Source organism: Rhopalosiphum maidis, chromosome 3 (assembly GCF_003676215.2).
Source record: "Rhopalosiphum maidis isolate BTI-1 chromosome 3, ASM367621v3, whole genome shotgun sequence".
NCBI lineage: Eukaryota > Metazoa > Arthropoda > Insecta > Hemiptera > Aphididae > Rhopalosiphum > Rhopalosiphum maidis.
The window spans coordinates 7,442,412-7,465,817 of NC_040879.1; the positions used below are offsets into that span (position 1 = coordinate 7,442,412).

The window sequence follows — 23,406 nt, forward strand, 5'->3', positions numbered from 1 at the left end:
AATGTACTTCTGAAAGAAGTTATATGAAGCAAAAGAACTATCGACAACCATAAATTTAAATGAATTTTTTGATTATCTGTCATTTTTTATTTTATCATTAAAATATGTTTGTTAGTAAAAAGTTCATGTCTGCACTGTGCATGCGAGTCAATATCATTATATTATAATAACTATACTCAAATATATATACGGCGCAGGTCACACACATGGTACCTATCATGTAAACGTCGTATTTTGCGTAAAGGGACAAAAAGCTATTGTGTGGCCGCGTTGAAAGTTTTTGGCGATAACTGGATTGTGTTTTGACGATGGCCGTCATTTAATCGAGTTCGTGCGACGAAACATTGTCGCTGTTTTTGAACTACACACGTGCCATACTTGCCGTTATAACGTTAACTTCAAAGGACATATTTTTTTTTTTTAAGCGGCCCACTCGAAAATGTTACAAAGTCAAAAGTTGTCAATGACCGATAAATAAATTAACGACGAACATTGTTAATTAACGGAATGAAACGAGTTATTTGGCTGTCGTATATTATTTTACTGTTCATGGCTATAAGCAGTTGTCTTGGTACGAGTGCGTATCTAATAGCCATCAAACATTATGGAATAATAGTTTTTGTAAATCCTAAGTAATGGATTTTCTGTAAATCTTTTTAAATATAATTTAATATACTTAAAAAATACACTGTATAAAAGTTTACTTAGGTATCAATATGGCAAATATTACAAGATATCCTTGTATACATTTGGTTATTGTTAGTATATATAATATAATAATTCGATTGGAAATAACTTTTTATAATGTTATCTACGTATATATATATGGCAATCGGACTTTTAGGTATATAGGATGCAGGTAAAAATGATATTATTATTTATTATTCATAGTAATATGATACGAGTATATTATAATAATTTTTTGAGTTAAATATGCTTTTTTATGATAATGAAAAATATCGAACTCTTTGTGTTTTGTATTGTTCAATTTAGAGTAAAATATACCTACTTATAATATTGATAAATAAAATAATTAAAGTATTTTATAATATTAAAATAAAATAGATAAAAAAAAAAATTTGGAAATGGGTTGTCGGAACAATTATTAATGTGAAGAAGATTAGAAAACCACTTTTCCACATTTTATTGAGAACCAAAGATGATAATTCGTCGACAATTAGTTCAATATACTGTGTAACTAATATTAAATAAATTATTCTGATTACTTAAAAACATATATTTATTAATATAGGTTGACTTTGCACATAATCATTTTTTTATGTGCAATTATTGAATTTAAATTTAACACATACATCACAGCTATTTACTCAATGACGAGGTACACTCAACACCTACAACTGTAAAGCGAGCGCTTAACTACTTAAACTACTTTCACCTTTTTTAAAAATCGATTTGAAGAATCAAATCAAGCTAACAAGGCGAGGAATGGGGACCTAGAAACATTCGCTGGTTTTGACACTGACGAGAAAAGTACATACTTAAAATATTATAATGTTTATAATGTATAGGAACGCGAAAATGCGAAATGATGAAATAATAGAAAAGGTATTCATCGAGCAATTTTTTTTTTTTTTTTATAAAAATGTTATATTTAATTTTTTTTTTACCTGTCAGAGCCAGTATATTTCACTTTGCCTGGCAGTAGAGACGGACCCGTGCCGAGCTGTACCCTAGCTGTTGGCCCGCAGGGTGCTGCCAGTTTCCCGACCGTCCAATTCCGTTAACGCCAATCACTGAAATTATCAACAAATAATATTACTATTTAGATTTCGTTAAAAAACTTATGGTCAATTGAAAACTATTCAATACGATACACAACAGATATTATCATTAGTGTCATAACATCAGAAATTCACCTCCACATTTCAAACGTCATTGTTGACATTATTTTATTACTCGAATTACATCATTTGATTTATATAACATTCATACAGACTTATTACACGTAATATCTAACATAACTATCTACCTACATGGCACACACGATTTTTTACATAATAGAATGTACACTTTAGTTTTTATTGTATCGTGTAACGCGTTGTGTTAAAATCTTTGAATATCTCAATGCAACGCGTATAAAATATTATTGAAAACCAAAAACAGATACTGATTATGTACACGTTATTTATAATAGTACAAAAAACAACTTAATACATTTTTTATTCAATCCAATTTAAAAACATTTGTTTAAAAGTAAAGTTTTGAACGGTCATTCAGTGGTTATAACTACATAATATGAATTAATTAACACATAATTTATGCTAATTTTCGCAGTGAACTTTGTACGCTCTTTAAGTAATATCACGATTAACCTTGCATTTTTAAATCAATTGGCACACTAGATAATTATGAGTGTTAAATGTAATAGATTTGAATGCATTCGGTATAAAATATACCATAGAAATCGGAAATGGTACTATATTACAGGGGGTCTCCATCCAATTTTTTTCATTCTAGGGCCACATAATATATTGTATGGTAAATAGTATATATAATATTTATATATTGACGCACCAACGTATTATTTTTTATTTGATTAATTATGATAACAGTACGAAGCCAGAACCAGCTTTCAACTGGAGTACTTGATGTGGTAGTTATTGAATATAAAATGGCACTTTTTTGTTGCCAATCATGAACAAACTTAACGACGAAAGAGTCAATATTGAAATCTGTCATTTTTATCCCCGAGAGAATGTTTGTGTGTGGTCAGATTGGTGCGTGAATGACAGAAACTACCCGTTTTTATAAGCGCGCGTGATATATTTTTTTTTACGACTGTAGACCACGCTATAGGGACATCCTTTATTGTACGCACGGTGCATGTGTGCATGTGAAAGTATCGAGTAAGACGATGGAGTGTGAAAGCGGCAAAGTAATTTTAAGTGTATATCTAAAGACGTGCATATTGTTCTCGACCGGAAACTAGTGTCGCCTGTGACACCGGAAATAAGTCGTTCGACCCTCAGGGTCTCTGGGGATTCGTTAGTATAATAGTATATACTTGAATCGAACTGTACGATAACGATGGTGTTAGCGTCTTAGCGAACGGTCAGACGATAGACGCTGTCAACGGTTAATAATAGAAACTTGATGTTGACACTAATACCGTATATTACGATATTATATTTATTTATTATTTATTTAATAGAACAACGCCATGCGGATTTTACAGAGATTTAGTGAAATAGCATGCATATAATTTACAGGTGGTGACAAAATAAAGTAGTCCTAACGGCAACAAGAAGGATACAAAAATAGTTTGAAATGTTTTAAAAACCACAGTATAATACTTCGTGTAATTTTAGTCTCTCGAACGGTGTTATTTTAAAAAATTAGGATAATAATATCGTGTTATCGTGTCCCTCTAAAAATGTAAGAATACTTTGTGTTAATTTTCATACGCACGAATGTAAATTTTGTGCAATAATTGCTTATTTGAATTATAATGCTAAGCGATTAACACTTCTTTCGATGGAAATAAACAAAAATAAATATTTCAAAAACAATACGTATTTTTCTTCTGCGTCGCAGTGTCGTAAAAACGTAACGACAGTCAAACTAGTAAGTCGATACATAGAGTATATTTGCTTTCTGGGAATCACCGCGCCGCAGATTCAGCAAAAATATATAATAAACATACGAACAACCCAGCTCGGTTTTTTGACACATTACGGTCGATCGTATTCCGGAAAAATCCGCAGATAGACCGTGTGAAACGTATCGTATAATAAAATTAGTTATTGCCAATCATATTACAATATTAATCGTACGTTTTTATTGCGCGCAGACAACTCACACAATGACACCGACGGCAGACGGTCAGGCGTGTGGTGTGTATACTGTACACAGCCATACTTGGTACATACACACTACCGGGAAAACCGTCAGCCGTAGACTTCATGCATGTGCACCTGTCTGGGTTTTACGGGAGTCGGTTTACGGTAGGACACGGCCAGGAAAATTGCTGCAGGATTGCGTGGGACGACGTTGCGGCAGGAGGATGAGGAGGGCGTCCGCTGGGAAATCCCTTCGTGTGATGCAACGGACGGTTTCAGTAGCGTCTGATAATTGCCGCCGATCGCGTACGCACGATTATTTTACGGATACGCGCATAGCGCGTGATTACTTGCATTATTATTATTATTATTATATTATACGGTAGTAAAGGGTTTAATTTGCAACGCTGGCGTTGCGCTCGGAGACGAGAGGGACGTTTCGAATAGCGATCTAAATTAGTATAAACTACCTTATATTATAATATTAATACGATAATAGTATTACGATATAATAATAATAATAATAATAATAATATATTATAGACAAACAGGTGGCAACGCTGACACGACCACCGCCTGCGTGTTTATTCAAGCGCCAATATTATACAGCATCGCGGTTATAGATAATAATATACAGCAGGTACCCGGTTCGCTATAATATGTACGCTATCCACACATAAATATAATGTTATCCGAGGATATATTATTATTATGTGCACTGCCAGTATACTCACAGCGGCGTGAACTTATGTACAGATCGCATTACTGGGATGTGGCGGACTTGAGTAACCACTTTTGAAGCTATTGTATTCCACACATTTACAGTGGTACTACGTGGAGATTTCCAATATAACATTTCCATAACGTTTATAGTTTGAATTTTTAGCGATGTTAGTTTATTTTCGTTGTATTATAAAATACTCGTACTACATGTGATTTTAATGAAATACACGATCACAGATTCAATCTATGAATCTGATAAATATACCTTAATAACAACGACTTAAATGAAAAGGTTTTAAACGTTTTAAATTTAAAATAAATGTACGAGTAGTAAAACAAACTGGGTTCAGAATTATTTTTTGAATATCACTGCAGTTTATTACTACTTTTCAATATATATTATTATATTTTTATCTGTAAAAAGTGCACCTTTAATCTGTAGTATACGATATCTCCAAAATTCCACACTAGGGTTACAATTGATTTTACATTTGATTTTTCGTGTGCAAATAAACCAAAAACAGTAATAATGCAAAAAAAAAATGTTTCAAAAATTTGTATCAACATTTTTATCTTTATTAATTTATAATAATTTTTAATAATGAGGAATAGATTTACATAAACAGTCCGCCTTAATATGCTCGTAACAAAATAAAAACCTCAGAGTATAAGTGGCCTAAAAAAAAACACCAATAATTAAAAATGTATACCTATTTATAGCCTTATAGGTGTAAAGAATAAGTTTGTTTTATTTTAATTTAAATTACGTTTAACGGTTTAAGTTAAAAGCATTTTAATGTCACTCTAATAAAAAAAAATAGTTCTGCTATCGCCTCTAGCCTAGAGGGTGGCTTGATAAACCAAACCCGGCACTGGTAATATTGATTTATAACACATTTTGTTCGTCATCAACAACGCAACCACGCAATGCATACACAAACTGCTGTACTCATTATGATTGGACCAATAATATGTAGGTATATGAAATTTTATCTAAACGTCTTTCCGGTTTTATTCGTTTTTGTTTCATTTGGCAAGACTCCCGAATCCCTAATGTTTTCAGTGTTTTCACCAGAGTCCCTCGAATCTGACCGGAAACGCATATATATGCATATACGCATGCTCACTATAATATATAATATATATATATACCTTAGTGGCTCCCTCGTTAATAAAACCATCAAAGTGACGGCGGTGGTGGATACGCACGGACGACCGGAAGTTTAGAAAACCGATTAAAACGACGGCATTGTTGGTGGAATAACGACTTGCAGTGTAAAAGAAACAAAAGGAAAGATTTGCGCAGACAAGTGACACACACACCCACACACACACACACACATGTACACACACGCGTGTCTGTATGTGCGCGCGAGAATACGCAGCACAGACGACGGTATTAATGTGTCTGTGTCTAAACGATGACGGTCACGGAGATTTACTTTTATGTTACTTAGTACTATTTTGTACGAATTCTACTTTTATGCCATGAAACGATGTTAAAAACCAATTCCCGTCCGGTGATTCACGTAAGATGGACGAAATAAAATACATACTTTTGGTCACTCCTTTATTCCGAGTTTAAGATATTATCCTTCCCAAGTCGGTTAAATAAAGCGTATAAAAAAAAAACAAATATCCTCTTTTTTTTGAAAATTAAAATCTGATTATATATTGCTATAGAGTTTAAAGAGTAGATAAAAGGTTTAGTATATTTGTAATTACTTTTGAGAGTTTATACAGATGAAATTTAAAATTATTTTAATACTTACTAAACTCAGTTATTAGTAACTTAAAAGTTTATACTTTGTTCTACTATGCAATTTAATGATTATACGACTTCACAAGCCCACAAAGCATATGTATTGTATGAGTTTTACAAACCTACTAAATATAATTGTAATCAATTATTAAAATATATAGTTAAATTTATATTATTTTAAGAAAAATTGTTCCTGTTTTGATTAATTTGGAATTAAAGTATTTATATATATTATATATTAATTATAATATAAAAATTATGTTAGGTATATTATAATTCTATTAATACAAACTTTTGTCATTATGAATAACATAACTAAGTAAATTTACGTTATATTGTGTTAAAATAACTTGCTAAATTAATTAGTCAACACATCTTAAAAGTAACTTTTGACTTAATGTTAAACTTGTTTAAGTCCAAACCTCGTACACATACGTTTCCGTATAAAATGTCAATTGTCTTGTAAATAATAAAATGCATAATTCCATGACATAGACTTATTAAAACTCATACGCATATTCAGTGAACGCTTCCGAAAGAACATTATACTATGTCCCTTGATCTGTAATGCTATTGGGCTTGTTTTCAATTATTATATTATACTATAATATTTTATTTTAAAACAATTAACATTACACGTCGTTATGAATAGGCAATATTGATATTCATCTTATGGTTAATATATTTTTACTCTCTCATAAAAATGTATAAATTATATTTTTATTAATGGAAGTTTTGGTCATATTCTACTATAATAAATGTAACCAACAATCCCAGATAATTGTAAACGTACATTTTTCTTATGAGAAAAAAAGACTAATATATTAAAATGTATTGTATAGTTGTTGAGTGTATAATAAATTGTATAGTTATTGAGTTTTTAAAAGTCACATTTTATTATTGTTTTAATAGATAGGACTTTTTTTTTATCTTAGTTACGATTTTTTTTCTCCCTCCTTGAAAATTATTACATTATGAGAGCCATTGCATATAATTTTTTTGTATCTGCATAAAATTATAATAATGGCTTAATTAAAGGAAAATAAGTTTTAAACATCGAATTTAAACTAAGTTATATGAAATTTTATTTACCTATGAAAAAAATAGTGTTTTATTTTTATATTATGATTTACTTAAAGAGAATAACTTTTTAGTTTTTTTTTAGAATTTCAAAAAAATAATTTAGCATTATATTTATATTTATTTTATATAATTTGAAAAAAAAATATTTATTACGCATAATGCAATTACGTTCAATACTAATAAATACTATCAATGATAATTTATTTTAATATTTAAAAAAAATGATTTTATTTTTTATTTTATCTCAATATAATAGTATTTTTAAGTAAAAAATAAAAAAAAAATACTGATTACTCAAGCAATTTTATTTCTATCAACACAATTTTTGACTATTAATATAAATAAGTTATTTATTAAATTCCTAGGGTCTAGGCTAACAGTTATTATGAGCTATAACGTACGACCTATTAATACGTATTGAAAAAAAAAATGTTTAATATACGTTATCTAGTTACAAATAGGGAGATGTCATTATTATTATTATTTCTTTCAACGAGATGTATTGATTATATTGAATATCATTGACTATTGTATTATTTTGATACAATTATATCTTGCTCGAACTGTTCGAATATTACAGACCGGCTACAATGGTTACAAAGGCGTTACGTAAAATAAACTTGCATGAAAAATTAACCAAAGTATAAAATATGACAAAATAAATTACTTGACATTTGATCCGTAAGAAATATTATCAGAATTATCAAATTTGTTTTCTAAAAACACGTTTTAAACATTAAATCTAATAGAAATACATAAAACATAGTTAAGATGTTTAAAGTTGCTTCCATTAAGAAATAAACAGATAAACGGCGAAAGAACAATATTTTTATATATTAAGAAATATGCTGGAACATAAATAATAGCTGGTATTTTCGAGTTAAATTTCAGAGAAGCTTTATAATTCTTACACTGTTTAAAGATACACGTCAAAAAATGTTTTAATAGCGATATTTAGTATCTGTTTAGTCTTGAGTGTAACATAAGGCGATAAAATTATCATCATTATCGTCAAACACGCAAGTCGTAGCTTTTATTATTATTATCTTTATCATTTTTATTATTATTGTGTTTTCAGTTGTTTGTATATTTAATAAATATATTTTACTATAGTAATGCAATGATTTACAAAAACTTATTATTTTTTTTTAAACAAGAACTGTTCTTTTTCACCGTAAATTGTTAAGTAGATTATTTAATCATAAATTTGTTACATAATATACTATAATATATCAAAATTTAAATGAATAGTATCTAAATAATAATTTAAAATACTGTACTAAGGGTATTATTTAGGTAATGATAATAATATATCAGGTTTAAATATACAGGGACTGTGATTATTTAAAAATTAGAATTATGAATTAATCAACTACAATTTTATTATTTATAAAAATGTCCTTTTTATACAAAATCAAGGTCAGTATCAATGATAGTTATTATCCTTAGTATATACAGTTTAATCATTTAGTAATTATTGATTTCAATTTCAGTTTTCACCCATCAACATTTCAAAAAAGTTATCTATACGTAACAAATATCAAGGGTGGTTTTAATATTTAAAAAATAATTTTGTATTGATTTATTGGACACTCGTTAAGTGGTATGAAAAAAATAAGCATTTAAAAATATAATATAATTCAAAATTCAAAATGTCAAAATTTGATTAAGTGCATTACAAAAGGATAAAAGAATGGTTAAATAACCCTGTATATAACTAAATGCTAGAGTACCCAAACACTTTAAAAAGGTTACAATAAGTTAAACAGATATTTTTTTTAGCTTAGTGGACTTTTTATTAATATCCATTTATTACGTTTAGATCAAATTAATGATTAGAGTTTAAATTGTACATGCATTTGATATTTTTTATTGTTGTTATACGAAGCTATAAATTAAATTCATACTACGTAGAATAAAATAAACGAAATTTCATTTGAACTTTTCAGGCGTTATAGGCTTTTTTGTTTTATGTTTTTTTTTTTTTGGGGGGGGGATATTTTTTAGTATAATAGTCGTATAAGTATTAGTTTGTAGTTTTTAGGATTTTCAGGTTTTATGGTGTTTTAAAATATGAGATTTATATATTTAAAGTAAGTTCGTTTATTTAAATTTTTAGTAAAACGTTAAAAAAGTTTTTAACTTTCCTGAAAAAATACGCTGCAAAATACTGTCAAAAACGATTAAAACTCACAGGCATAATAATAACATTCCCATGATTAAAATATCATATTCGTGTCATAAAAGTCTAATTATCAATAAAAACATTGGATGAAAACAGCGATTTATAACAATATGTAATCTATAATAATTGGTAGTTAGATAAGATACAGTACACGATGTAGTAGACATGTGGACTTTCTGGTCTTTTTTTTTTTAGTATTAGTATTTTTCAACTCAAGATCCTTGATTAAATAAAAAAACGAATTACTAAAATACAGATTAGTAATTCGCACGTTATTTCGCTTGTTTTTTTTTTAAATGCATTTACTGTCCATCGACTCATGATAGCGATAATGAATTTTTTACACTGCGAGTACTCTACGCTAGTAAATATTATAATATTTTAAAAAACGAAATCAATTGACTAGTGGTCCTGAAAATCGTAATATAATATTATGATAAAAATGACTTACTTTGAAAATTGTTTGACGTGTCGTGTAACGAGGCTGAGTGCCTGGAAGTCGGGATCGTACCGTTCGACGTCCGGTAACATATGCAGTAAACGGTCAACACGATGACGCACACGCCCAGTATGGAGACTACAATGAGCGAGGCGACCACGAGTATGGTGATATTAATGCCCAAAAGCGTTAACGACGAAGCACCTGTGGACGAAATAATAAATTCGGTACAGACTTTGCACGATGAACGGAAACGGTATAATTTTATATCATTAAGATACGATAAAATAAATCGTACAAGGCGTGTCATGACATTTAAGTATTAATTGTGTTAAGCAGGAGCTGCGCGCATTGGTGTTATAGTCTTTATGGACAAGTTATGGATATTGGATAATATTTGGCGGACTCTCATGCGCAGTTTAACAAACAGTTCGACAACCGAACCGTGCGGTAGCCGATAATAATAATATATTATTATTATTATACTTTAATCAAATCAATCGAATTTTTTATTTTGTCAGATAATAATTTTGATGCACTTTGACGGTCATTATGGTACGCTTAAATTGCACAGTTATCGATAATATATCAGTTTCTTTTGTGGTAAGTGTTCGTCCCACTTGTTTTAGAAATTAACATAGATATAGGACTAATCTATTTAATATAATGAAATTCGATAGTTTTTGATATACACAAACCAAGAGAGAATGTCAAAACAGAATCCTAAAAGTCAGAAAAATATAAGCGAAAATATTGCATAGGTATTTTGCTCAAATAATATTCTGTTATGGACGTAATTTAATGACGAGTTTAAAGTGGGATTCAATTATAACTGTATTGAATTAAAACCTCAAATAGCGTAAAATATGGGAACTAACTGGAATATTCAACGATCCCAATTAGGAGCGAATTTTTCAGTGGGCCTTTAATTGCAGTTGGTTTTTTTTTTTATTATTGTTGCAGTGCAAAAGGTAGGTCATTCGAAACAATAATATTAAATGGCATCTGAAGTAAACGAAAAAAAAAAAAATAAATAAAAAAGTACCCGATACCAGACGATAATTGGGTGGGTCACTTTTTCTGAAAGCAATAGATCTCATTCGAGAATAAATTCCGAGCAAAGCTTTGTTTTTCGGAAGTTTATCAAGATTTAGCTAAAATCCTTGGGTTTTTATACATTTTTTCGACATCATTATTTTGTCGTTGCGGGTAGTAAATTATTACCTACAGCAAGGCATTATATTATTTGTAATAATATAATACTGAGAAGATTTAAAACGACCGAAAAAATGAAACCGTAAGCGGTAAGCCTACATAAAATATTATTAATCATTATCATTTTGAATAACTCGCTCCGCTCTGAATCTGAAAATGTGTTTCATACACATGAAATAATATCATATAATATATTGTGTATGTGTGTGTATGAGTGTGTACGTTTAACCATAAATTATAATAAAATTGTATCGTCTGTCACGTAGCCATCGTTACGACGCGCGACGGGTCGACGGCAAAATATGAAAAAATTAATAATAAACGCGACGATTTTATTATTGTAATTGTTAAAATACGAATAAAACGGTCCCCCGCCCCCTCACCCCCCCACTGTTGTACGTGTATTTTAATTTACTTTATCGTCAAGTTTATTATGACCCTACATAAAGCTAGCCTGAATGCAAAAGTGCTAATCTAACCGTTCGCCGTACCTTGACAAGTTGGCGTCGTCGCTTCGTCCGTACCGTCGGGACAGTGGTTGATGTTGTCGCACACCAGGTCGTTGGAGATGCATTGCGACATCGTTTGACATTTGAACTCCCTGCAATTGTGGACTGGAACAACAGTAGAAAAAAAACACGTTTTTTTAACGTGGATTTATCGAACTTTCGGTAATGCGCATAAAAAATAATATAATATATTGATTTAGGTGTCCTGCAGCGTATGTCATTTGTGCTCCGTCGGTTGTGATTTTATGGACTTTTGTGGTTTTTAATAACTTTTGATTTATTTATTTTTTAATCGGAATTAAAACATTGATAAAAATTGTATTTATTTTGGACGATGGAATTGGGGCTTACGCGTGTATTTAGACAATAAAAAAAATATTAGATACAATAATATGCGTACGATTCTAACCAAAAACGTTATAAAGTTACCTACTGTATTGTTCTGATATCGTATTATAATATTATTATGCGTTAGGTACATGTAATGCGAATTTCGAATACACGCGGTACAACTAAAAAAACTTTTTTTTTTTTCATCGGTAGGAACACGGTGGAAGCGGGATTTGACGCCTCGACGAATTGACGGAAGTATACTAAGGACCGTTAAAAATGCGAAACTTATTATTTTATTAGATACATAATATTATCTTCGATGACGACGGCGACGACGGGTCTCGTATGTATTACAATGACGGTGTGGTGGATGTGTTGATGGTATTCGTTATTACCGAGTGGGCGTAAGAATTTGATATTATGTATTATGCATAATAATATATGCGATACACAATAATTATATATATACATGTGCGTGTGTGTACTGTGTGCGTGACAAATAACGCCGTGACTAATATTCGACGAGACGAGACAGAGCTTGATATCGGTATTTTATACACTGATGTATACGAAACGATTCCGGCGACGGGGTGTGGTGGCGACGAGCGGCGGCGGATAGAGAGGAAACGCAGGACTCTGTGAGACGGGGGTGCAGTATACTGTTTGGGATCTATCTATCTCTCTCTCTCTAAAAAAAAAAAATACTTACAAGGATCTTTGAAGGCGGTTATAATTAATCTAAAACCGTTGACACGCGTGCCCCACGAATCTGTCACGTACTTGAGCGTGACAAAATTCGTACGCGTAAATATCACGCCGACGGATTGTTTCGTACTGCTGCACGTGATGTCGGCCTGTATAGAAACAAAAACACATGAAATGAATTGATTTTTATCGAAAACAATAATAATATTAATAAAAAAATACTATAATAATGTATAACAGCGCACGAGGGCGTGGGCGTGTACTTTTTACACCGCCTAATGTAATACCGTGTACGAGAATCATTCATACGGTACCTATATATTATATTATACTAAAACGTTATTGGTAACATTACAGACATTCGTGTGTAGGTGCACTGCGACATGTCTAATAGTTTTATCCGTCAATGCATGTATACGCGTACGGTTATATTATTAACAATTTTAAAATGGTATATTAACAACTTACTGATTGTATTCAAAAAATACCCCGGATTGTGTATAGCAATAATGAACGTACGTTTCAAGACTTCCGACAAACCGAGTACTGCAGTACATGCACACCAATATTCATGGGCGTCTTTGAGCTTACTTGAAAATTGATTTAAAGGAGAAAATTACGTAGGGTTTCGTATAATCCGGAGTGGAGGTTCATTTGAAGCCCTAGCATTATATATATATATATATAATGCTTAAGTGTGTGTGGGAAACTCACAAGTGATGCTTATTCCAAAGTTACATTTATTGAATGTTTCCATAGGCGTCCTAAAGGTAAAAGTGGATTTTATTTTTATACAGGCCATTGTATAACTGAACGCGCTTTGTGTAAAAATTGAATAGTTAATTAATTTATTAATGCTTTACCACTTTAGTGTTTCCCAATATTGCTGTAAGAAGAAATCATTTTCTGGTTTTTAGAATTTTCCAAATATACTTGAACATCATACTTTCAATTATTTGAATTCTTTACAACATTTAAAAAATTAACGTTGCCTACAAAAATGTTTTAATTTTTAGAACAGTCGCGATTTAGATTCATAAAATGTTAAATATATAACTATACTTATATATTATACGCTTTCTGTTGTTATTTAAATTTTTACCCCAAACAAAAAGTAATACATTTTTATCGATATGTTGTGAATATTTGTTATGATAACAAGTACAAACTACGAAGTATTGTGTATTTTTTACCATATTTTGAATTTTAGGCGAAACGTTTTAAATTTGAATTTCGTATGTTATCCATACACCATAGATAGATTTTTTCAGTTTTTCTTTCGACGGGTAAAATATTATGTGTGTTGCCCGTACAGCAAAATCATATCAGATGATATAATTATTATGATATTATGATAACATTTTGTAACGCATCGTTGCATAATGCTACACGAGAACGAATATAAGTCAATATTATTTATAATGGTAGTTTATTATATTATAATATACGAATACATTCAATACACTTTAACACGTAGCGTAAAAGCTATAGCATATTATTATTATCGTGTTGTATGATTATTATTTATTTGTATAGTTTTCTAGTAGGAATTCATTACGGATGAATAGGCAGTCTCCAAATTCTCGTGCGCGATAAAACCACATAATTCATTTGTTTTAAATGAAAACGGAATCTCTACATACTCGTCTAGTGCGGTGGCGTGAAGAAATCCCCCCGTTCGCAAACGTTAATGAAAAACGCACATTGTGTGTAATTTATGCGTTTATTATTACGAAGTAATAAAACAGACAGGGTTTATTCACGAAGTATTGAAATTTTCCGACTACATTTAACAATAAAACAGTTCTAAAATAGGCTTTGCGATGTTTCGGATAATATAAACACCTGCGCGCCGCCGCTTTAAGTACACGATACGTCGCGACGTATTATTATTATTGGCTTTGCGCGGAATTTAATGTTATAATATAAGTAGGTACTCTCCGCGTGCGCCCATGCACAAAGACCATAGTCGCTCGTTATTTTGGTTTGGACGAAACGTCTGGTGCGCAAAATTGCCGAATTCGCGTGTAAATATTTAAAATTCAAAAGTAGGATAGGCATCTACTGTTTTCTACACGGGTACACGGCGATCAGCAGTTACCGCGTGAAACGGTTAATATTATTTTGCACACGCGAATATGCCCGCCGAACAAACACGTCGTCATAAACCTCTATATTATAATATAATCTGTAATATAATATTATGTTATTTGCTTAATAATTCCTGAAATCATAATTTATATAATAATGCGTTGGCGTATGTACAACAATGGGGTAGATACCTTCATAACATAGTAATATCAAAGGAGACTCGAAACGTGTTAACGAGGGCACCTGTCCGATTTGCGGTCGAATCGGTGCCAAGTATGCGTATTATTCGTTCACCGAATCCCGGGTAGAGGGACACGTTGTTTACACGACTGCCTACACGCGGTGGTACGTAATCGAGTGATTTCCGACGAGCAGTCATAAATGCCTTCCGTTTTAGACCGTCGAAATTCATATATATATATATATATATATATATATGATGGACGCGGTAAGTTCATTGCTGCAAGAGGTAGATATGCTATATTATGTGCATATTGCACGTGCACACGCACGTCTAGGCGTATTATGTGATCGATATAATACTATAGTAGGGACTCCGTTGCTTCCGACGGTAATTAAAAAATATATAATATCGTAAAGATGACGTTCAAAACATAGTCTAGAACACGATACAACTTTTTAAATTTATAATAATGTTATTGCACAATCAATTCTAAGTTTATTTACTTAACAATAACAATTATTAATTTTTATTTTTTTAAATTAAAAATTTTATTTTAAAATGCTCGATTCTAAATTAAAATAGCAATAATACGTTAATACCGAGACTTTTGTATAATATTTTCATTTTTAAATAATTTGATAATATATCAAGTCACTCTAATGTTAAGAATAATAATATAGTTGAAAGGATTATTCTAAATTAACCTACAATTTGCTGTGATACGTTTATAACACAGAGACAGCACTTCCGGGTATAACGTGTATTTAAGTCGAAATGCCGGTCAAATTTAACAAACGATCATTTCACGCAAACCATTTAATATTATTTAGAAGCTTACGTTTCTAATCAACTAACTAAGCTTCAACAAACTTAAGCAACTAATGGACCCGCCAAATATTACACCAAAGTCAACATATTTAACTACTGCTATTATACACCATATACCATTTATTTATTAAATTTAAATAGTTGATTTTAGTACACGATACAATATATATGTATATATTATTAAATGTACGTTTTGACATATTTCCGCCGAAAAATATTGCATTCCATACAAATATGAATTTGTGTATGATATAAACGTGTACAATACGGATATTTACATTCTCAAAATGTTTTAGTTATTATTTTTTTTACCGTGTATCGCTTGATCAGAATAATTTATTATTTTGTTTTTGATTATTAAACAATAAACAGTTAAATTTTGTATCCAGCCAAATTGTATGAACGTATATTTTAACTTTTAACGATCCAGATTGTCCAAATATTTCGATAGATACCAAAAGTAGTTCTTTCAATTGATTATAGAGATTTTAAAAATTACTGAATCAATGCAACGGTATACTCGTATTTTATACATTTTTAAATAAATTTGTCAACTGTTAATAAAATAATACTGTTATACTACAGAGGATCTACAATTACAGCGGTTTTCGACGGAATTTCGGAAAAGCCATATACTAATCGTTAAAAACACTAGCGGACCTCCTGCGTTAATTTTTTTTTCCATCAAAGATATTGGTCGAATAAATGACTAAATTTTAATTGACGAGATAAAAAAAAAAATGCACTCGTTTAAACAGTATTTTATACAAATCATGTGTTAGCACTTAGCATAGTATACAAACGATTAGTATTGCACGATAACTGTATTCACTCGTCATTTTGATATTGATTGGTTACACGAAACACAATGTTTTATGTTTTTTTTTTTTTTTTTTTTTTAATTTTACCTCACGTTAGAATAAACAATTTTGATTTTAGTCCGGGCTGCACAAAGTTTTGTAAACTGACCGCGATTGTACCGTGCACTTCTGTCCGACGAAATCTACGCCGACGCCGTTATTAGCAGCACATTGCGTATGCATTATGCAGCCACCTTTTTGTTTTTATATTCAAGTGTTCAAATGTCTATTATAAGCCCAGATACCGTTCAAAACGATGCGATATCAAGGCGTATATCTGGCGTTGACGGGGCTGTGTCGGCACGGCATTATAATGTGTAGAGACGATGTTGATGGTCGGTGGGAGTGGGAACGAGTGACATGTTCGCGATTCGAGTAAAAATATTATTAATACGTAGGCGGTATAATCGTAATCCGAGACGAGTTATGGATCGGTAGACGCGGCCAAGAGTCTCGTCGGACTTTCGCCGAACCGTTTCACTCAAACTCGGTTGTTCCGAACGCGGCCGGGGACAATGTTTTTGCGTGTTTCCGTCACAAACGGTTTCGCGAAACTTTGCTAATTAAAATATAGAATTACACACACAAACATATATATATATCACTCTGAGGTCTGCAGCAGGTGGGAGGCGTATTATACGTATAATAATAATAATATATATCGTAGACGTATTCATACACAGCATATTAATATGAATACCCATTGATTCCGATGATTATTATAATTGCTCTGTCGTGAGTAAAAATATGATATATCTGCATTCTGCACGCACGCAATACGGTACGTTTTTAGATTAAACTTTTTTTTTTATATATATTATTGAAATTGTTTTCACATAATCAAGTGACTATTATCATTACGACCGTTTTAATTATTCAAAAGTTAATTACAATATTCCTCATCCGACTTTTTGTTTATTGTATTTCTTTCTCATATGTCATATTATAATTGTATACATTATTCATATACACCTTCTATACATATAGACTTTGTTATTTTATTTTCATCAACGTCTGCGGAGATGAACAGTACCTGCAGCACAACAATTATAATTTCAAATGCAATATATTTTTAGATGTTGTAAACATTAAATGTTTTGTTATCTTTGTCCTAACAAAACAATAATACTCTGAATGGTTTTAGTATTATTTTATTATGTCTACGACAAAGTTTTAAGTCTTTAAAAAAAAACATACTATATATTTTTTATCGCTATAATTTTTCTACTTTTTACAGTTTTTTAGAATTCTATACAAGATATTATGACGATATAAACATAATATTTTCGAACTAGGTATGTTATTTTATAATACTTTCAAATTATGAGAAAAAAATAATACATTTCAATGTAAAGGGTGTTTTTTGATAAAATAATCACTATGTATACCATAAGACGAAGATAAACTGAAAAATAAAATAAAAAATACATTGTGATGTAATTTTGTATAATATTAAAGATAAATCATAAAATTAGGAATGTGGTTGTGTTGATGTTCGATAAAAACTATTATTTATTACTAGGTCTCAGGTTTTTATGCAAATGTAGGTATATTCTTCTACAATTCGCCTAAAATAATTTTGATTAAAAATGTCGACGTTTCGTAATGTGTAGTTTCTATAGTCAATTTTTTATTTTGCATATTTTTGCATATTTAAGTAAAAATGACTATAAATTGCATATTTTTATACATTTGAATAAACGTTTCATATTTTATGAAAAGTAAATCAAAATTATTTTAAATTTCGTTAAGAAGTGGTTTAACCTCTTGTAAAAGCTATTTTGAGCAATTTCAGATAAACACCTGGACGGAGTAACATCAATACTGCTAGTATGTAATGGAAGTTTTGGAGAAATAAGCAACAACAATGAAAGTTTTAAAGAGTTTTCATTTGAAGAAATTTCTTGTTTTACATATGCGCCTATAGCGTCTTATGAGATAGAAATACGTTTTTTTAAGTATAAATTTATGGTATGTGAGAATCGCAGAACTATCCAGTTTGAAAATCATAGATCATATTTTGTAATTTTGCGTGGATATTCGTTCCAAATTAATATTACGTTTATGTAGTTAGTTTTACATTAATATAAATATAATAATGATAAATAATAATTAAGGGTAATAGATTAATTGTAATTTTAATTTTAATGGTATTTTTTATTTCTCTAATTATGTTTTTAATGATCATACATTTTGTAATACGTTTTAAAATGTTTAATTTTTAAGTGGGCAAAATCTTATTTTACATATTTTTAAACTTTTTTTTGCACAAATATGTGCGTATTTAGTAATACTCGGACTTGTTATATACCGGGCCCTCATAAACTATGACATTTCTCTAAAAAAAAAAAATAATAATAATAATAAAATAAAATATTTTATTGTTCTTATCTTTTAACGTAATTTTTCCAACAAAATAATGTGCATAGACGACATAATAATACGAATTAACAACATATTATAATATATTCTTTAATATTATAATCTAAATATAAAAAATTATAAGGTGTATTGAAATTAATCAAATTAAAATGTACCGCGTATCATGTGTCTTAGAACTCTTGACAGTAATTTAGAACTAAGTTATAAATAAAATGAAGTATCAAGTTTCTGAACATTTATGTATCTATTTAGGATCAAGTTACTCATTCCAACTCATATATCTGTATTTGGCCGATATTTTATAAACGCTGTCTCTATGTATAAACAACGTTCATTAGATGTTGTAAAATACGATTACTGGGTAAAGAAAATAGATTATCGATTGAACTTTTGAATTACGACCGTAAAATATAAATAGCGTAATATTCACCCGACTGAATGTTTTTTTGCACTGAACTGTTTTTAATTTTGAACATAATGTCACTTTCAAATAATGTTACTTTTATAGGAAAACGTTTATAAATTATATTATTATAGGGTGTTAAACACCAGGTAGACATCTCGTTTTTATGTAAGCATAAAATCCTAAAACGCATTTTAGATTATAAACTATAAAGTAACATTGAAGTTATATATAAAAACCGTTGTCTAGCATTAATTGTAAATAGAACTACACACATAATGTGGGTTACTGTATTGTTGTCTCCTTGTCGTCCATGTGTCCTATTGTAGACGATTTATGCGGTGCTACCACAAACATTAACATAAGATATGTGTATTTATTTAGCATTTGGCGAAAAATAGTGCTACTTGATCGCTCTGCAAAATTCACCTCACATATTAATAGAACGTAAAAATAAGCTGCAGTATAAGAATTATTCATCTTAAATTTTCGTCGCTGTATTGCACGAGTACGACGCCGGATCTAATTTATTAATTCGGGAAATTTGGAATACATCAACTCTATTAAAAATCATTGAATATATTATTAAAATCAGGGCTTGAAATCGATTTTAAATATCGATAAAAATCGTTAAAAATCTTTTAAAAAATCAAAAGTAATATCGAAATCGTGAATGCTTGTTAATGATTTTCAAAATTTCTATTAAAATTAAAAAAAGTTAAAATCGATAATTTATATCAAAATCATTACATAATCAAATCGATTTTAAATAAATGTAAAAAAAATTTTAATTTTAAATTCAAAAGTATACAAGCATACAGACATCAGGTCTATTTATATTTTATATTGTTCATAGGCACACTCATTGTTAAATTAGGTAATAACATTGATTATACATAATGCATATCATGCACAATAGTGTGTATAGTAATAACTACTAATAATTAATAACTAATATCTAATATTTTGTTTTCTGAGAATAAAATATTTACAATGTAGTATACATATTATAGGATAATACTATAATAGGAATCGGGGTTCGACGAGCGATTATTGTTGACTTGTTGTTATTGCAAGTTTTATTTTGATAGGTACCTACACACGTTTGGCTTATTAAATAAAATGCTTGGAAAAATATTTTTTCCAATGTTGTAAATTTTAAAATTATACTTAAATCGAAAAAAAAGAAAATTATATTTAAAATCGAAATCATAATATAATTAAATCGATATTCTGCATCAATAAAAAAATCATAAAACCACAAAACCAATGTATTATTTTTAAATCGAAATCGAAAAAAAAATGATATCGATAAGCAAAATTGAAATTAAAATCAAAAATTTTTATTTCGATTTCAAGCCTTGATTAAAATAAGTAAATGTAGTTTTAAAACAGTATTGGAGATTTCCTCGAGATTCGAATTCAGATTTCAGATACTCGTTTCTTCTCTTTTTCGGTCTCTCAAAAATAAAAATACGAATTTATTCGTCATTAGACACATTATCATGGACACTTTTCTTTCTTTTGTATTAATATCAATGGAGGTTAATGGTTATCACTAATATCCAAGACTTGAGCTATATTATATATTGTTTTTGATCATTATCGTACTAGTTAGTACCAAAAGAATATGGTTGAATAAACAGATTATACAAGAGTATTCGAGTAGAGGATTTTGAATTGTTATTTTGGTAAAATGGATTGTAAGTCGTTCATTCGCACGACCCACAAAAAAGAATTAAGTATTTCACATTTTTTTTTTTTTTAATTTCTAAAAGAAGTAATTATTGTGAGTTTTATTTTCAAGAAAAAAAAACTCGTTCGTGGAATCTATGTAACACTATTGCAAAATCACATTTCACTGCTACGATTAATTCTCAAAAACTAAGTTTTACGACCAATTAATTCCACTACCTACAACAATAATTTAAGAGTTTCAAATATAACGAAATATAGATAAAATATAATTGTATTTAACATTAAGTTTTATAAGTGGTAATTGATAGTTAAATGTTTGCTTATTAATTTCATCATTATAGTGATAATCGTGATAATTTTTGAAATAACAAAATATTTATAAAATATTATGAAAAATAATAATAAGAGTATCCGGGGCTAAAAATGATATAAACAATAATAAGTTAATTTTGTAGCTGTTAATGTGTTACCTACTTAGGTACATTCGATTTTTAGTCAATACAATTTTTTGTCGATCAGAAAAATAATAAAGTGGTAAATTTGATAAAATGTATTGTTAAAAAACAAAAAAAAAAATAGTTTCAATTATTGGAATAACTAAATCATAATAAAAATATAACTAAAAATAAAACTAATTCCATTAATTAAGATTTACTAGATATTCTACAAAAATTAGAATAATTCTTTATAGCAAATATGGTAAATATTCGATATGGCAATAAAAGTCCTCTCTTCAAATTAGTTTAAAGCTTAAAAATAAAAATAAAAGCTTTAATTTATAATATGTTGTTTCATTATTTACATATACTTAAGTAATTAACACGGAGTTATAAAAAAATCCGTTAGTTTTTTTTTTTTTGTTAAATAAACAACAATATTGTATAAGCAATTCGAAAACACTGATGAACAGTATAACTGACAGAAGTTGTAACAAGTTAATGATGTACTTCACAAAATTGAAACCAGAAAACCTACGTTATACCTAAATAGAGAAGGGACTAAGATTTTTGGATTATAGAAAACCAATTTTAAAACAAAAAAATCTGTAGGTCAACAAATAAAATGTCATAGCATTATGCGCGGGAAAGAAAATGCGGGCTTAGTATTATGAATTTACTGTGTGTATTGTGTACAGTGTGTAGCAAATGTATTATTCGTAAATTTTTATATTCGTTAAAAAATATTATATAAAAACATAAAATAATGAAATCAATATCAAAAGGTCAATATGATTGAATAATTCCTACTCGTTTATACCAACTTAATTGGCCATATTTGTATAATTAATAATTAATTATAATCTGATATATATATTATATACATTTTATACAACCTACATAAAATACAGAATTAAAAAAATGAATACATTAATTAAATAGATGATATGGCTTATATGAATACTACATAAATTGTATAAAGTTGTGATATGGAATAATTACGTAACTACGCTATAATATTTATTGTAAGTTTAAATAAATAATTTCTACACAAAACTATTTACAAAAGACGATTCTTTAATATTAAATATTATATTATCGTATATAAACACATCAAAAAATAAAAACAAAAAAAATTAATATTAAATTAAACAATTGCACAATATAGGTGATAAATTATTAGCTAAAACGTTGGGGAAATCAGTTTTTGGTTTGGCAAACTATATCTATTTTTTAATACCAAGTAAACTAACCAAATCTACTGTACAGAGAAATGTTTAAATACGAAATATTAAATAGATATTTATGAGTTAAGTGTGTCTTTAGAGACTCATATATTATAAGCTACTGCTATATAGCGTTTGAAACAATATGTTGCCAACGAAAAGCAAATATTCGCCGATACGATTATTTAATGTTTACAAGCCGTTGCACTAACGTCTGCATGAACTATAAGGTTTTAATACGATTTTTGTACATTTTATAGAGTTCTTCGGGCTTTCAATGGTATTTCACGTGTACAAATACAATTAAAAACGCAATAATAATAAAGCCACAGTGTACCATGGCTCTTTCACTCATACGGTCCGTTGCGCGATCTTCGAGTTTTTATCTCTCAATTTAGTTTCCCATCACGTCGGGTGAGAAACATACAAACTCGCATTGTTTATAACAAATATGAGAAAGCGAACGAAATAATAATAAAATAATGGTAATAATATATATATACACAACAACATCAAGCCTTTCGGAGATGACTTTTCAAAAAT

General features: G+C 29.3%; 1 protein-coding gene across 3 annotated transcripts in view; it reads right to left on the reverse strand.

Moving 5' to 3' along the window:
• Window positions 1-23,406, reverse strand: part of LOC113558818 — an 89,321-nt gene that overhangs the window by 12,465 nt on the left and 53,450 nt on the right. The window contains exons 3-6 of one of the 3 annotated variants that reach the window (XM_026964372.1): window positions 12,759-12,903; window positions 11,699-11,821; window positions 10,005-10,196; window positions 1,629-1,754 (exon numbers count right to left, since the gene is read on the reverse strand). In XM_026964372.1, coding sequence (XP_026820173.1) covers window positions 1,648-1,754; window positions 10,005-10,196; window positions 11,699-11,821; window positions 12,759-12,903 — 567 coding nt within the window. In that variant the 3' untranslated portion in view covers window positions 1,629-1,647. Of the gene's footprint in view, window positions 1-1,628; window positions 1,755-10,004; window positions 10,197-11,698; window positions 11,831-12,758; window positions 12,904-23,406 lie in introns of all 3 variants that reach the window. The other 2 variants (XM_026964371.1, XM_026964370.1) reach the window with 2 other exon arrangements.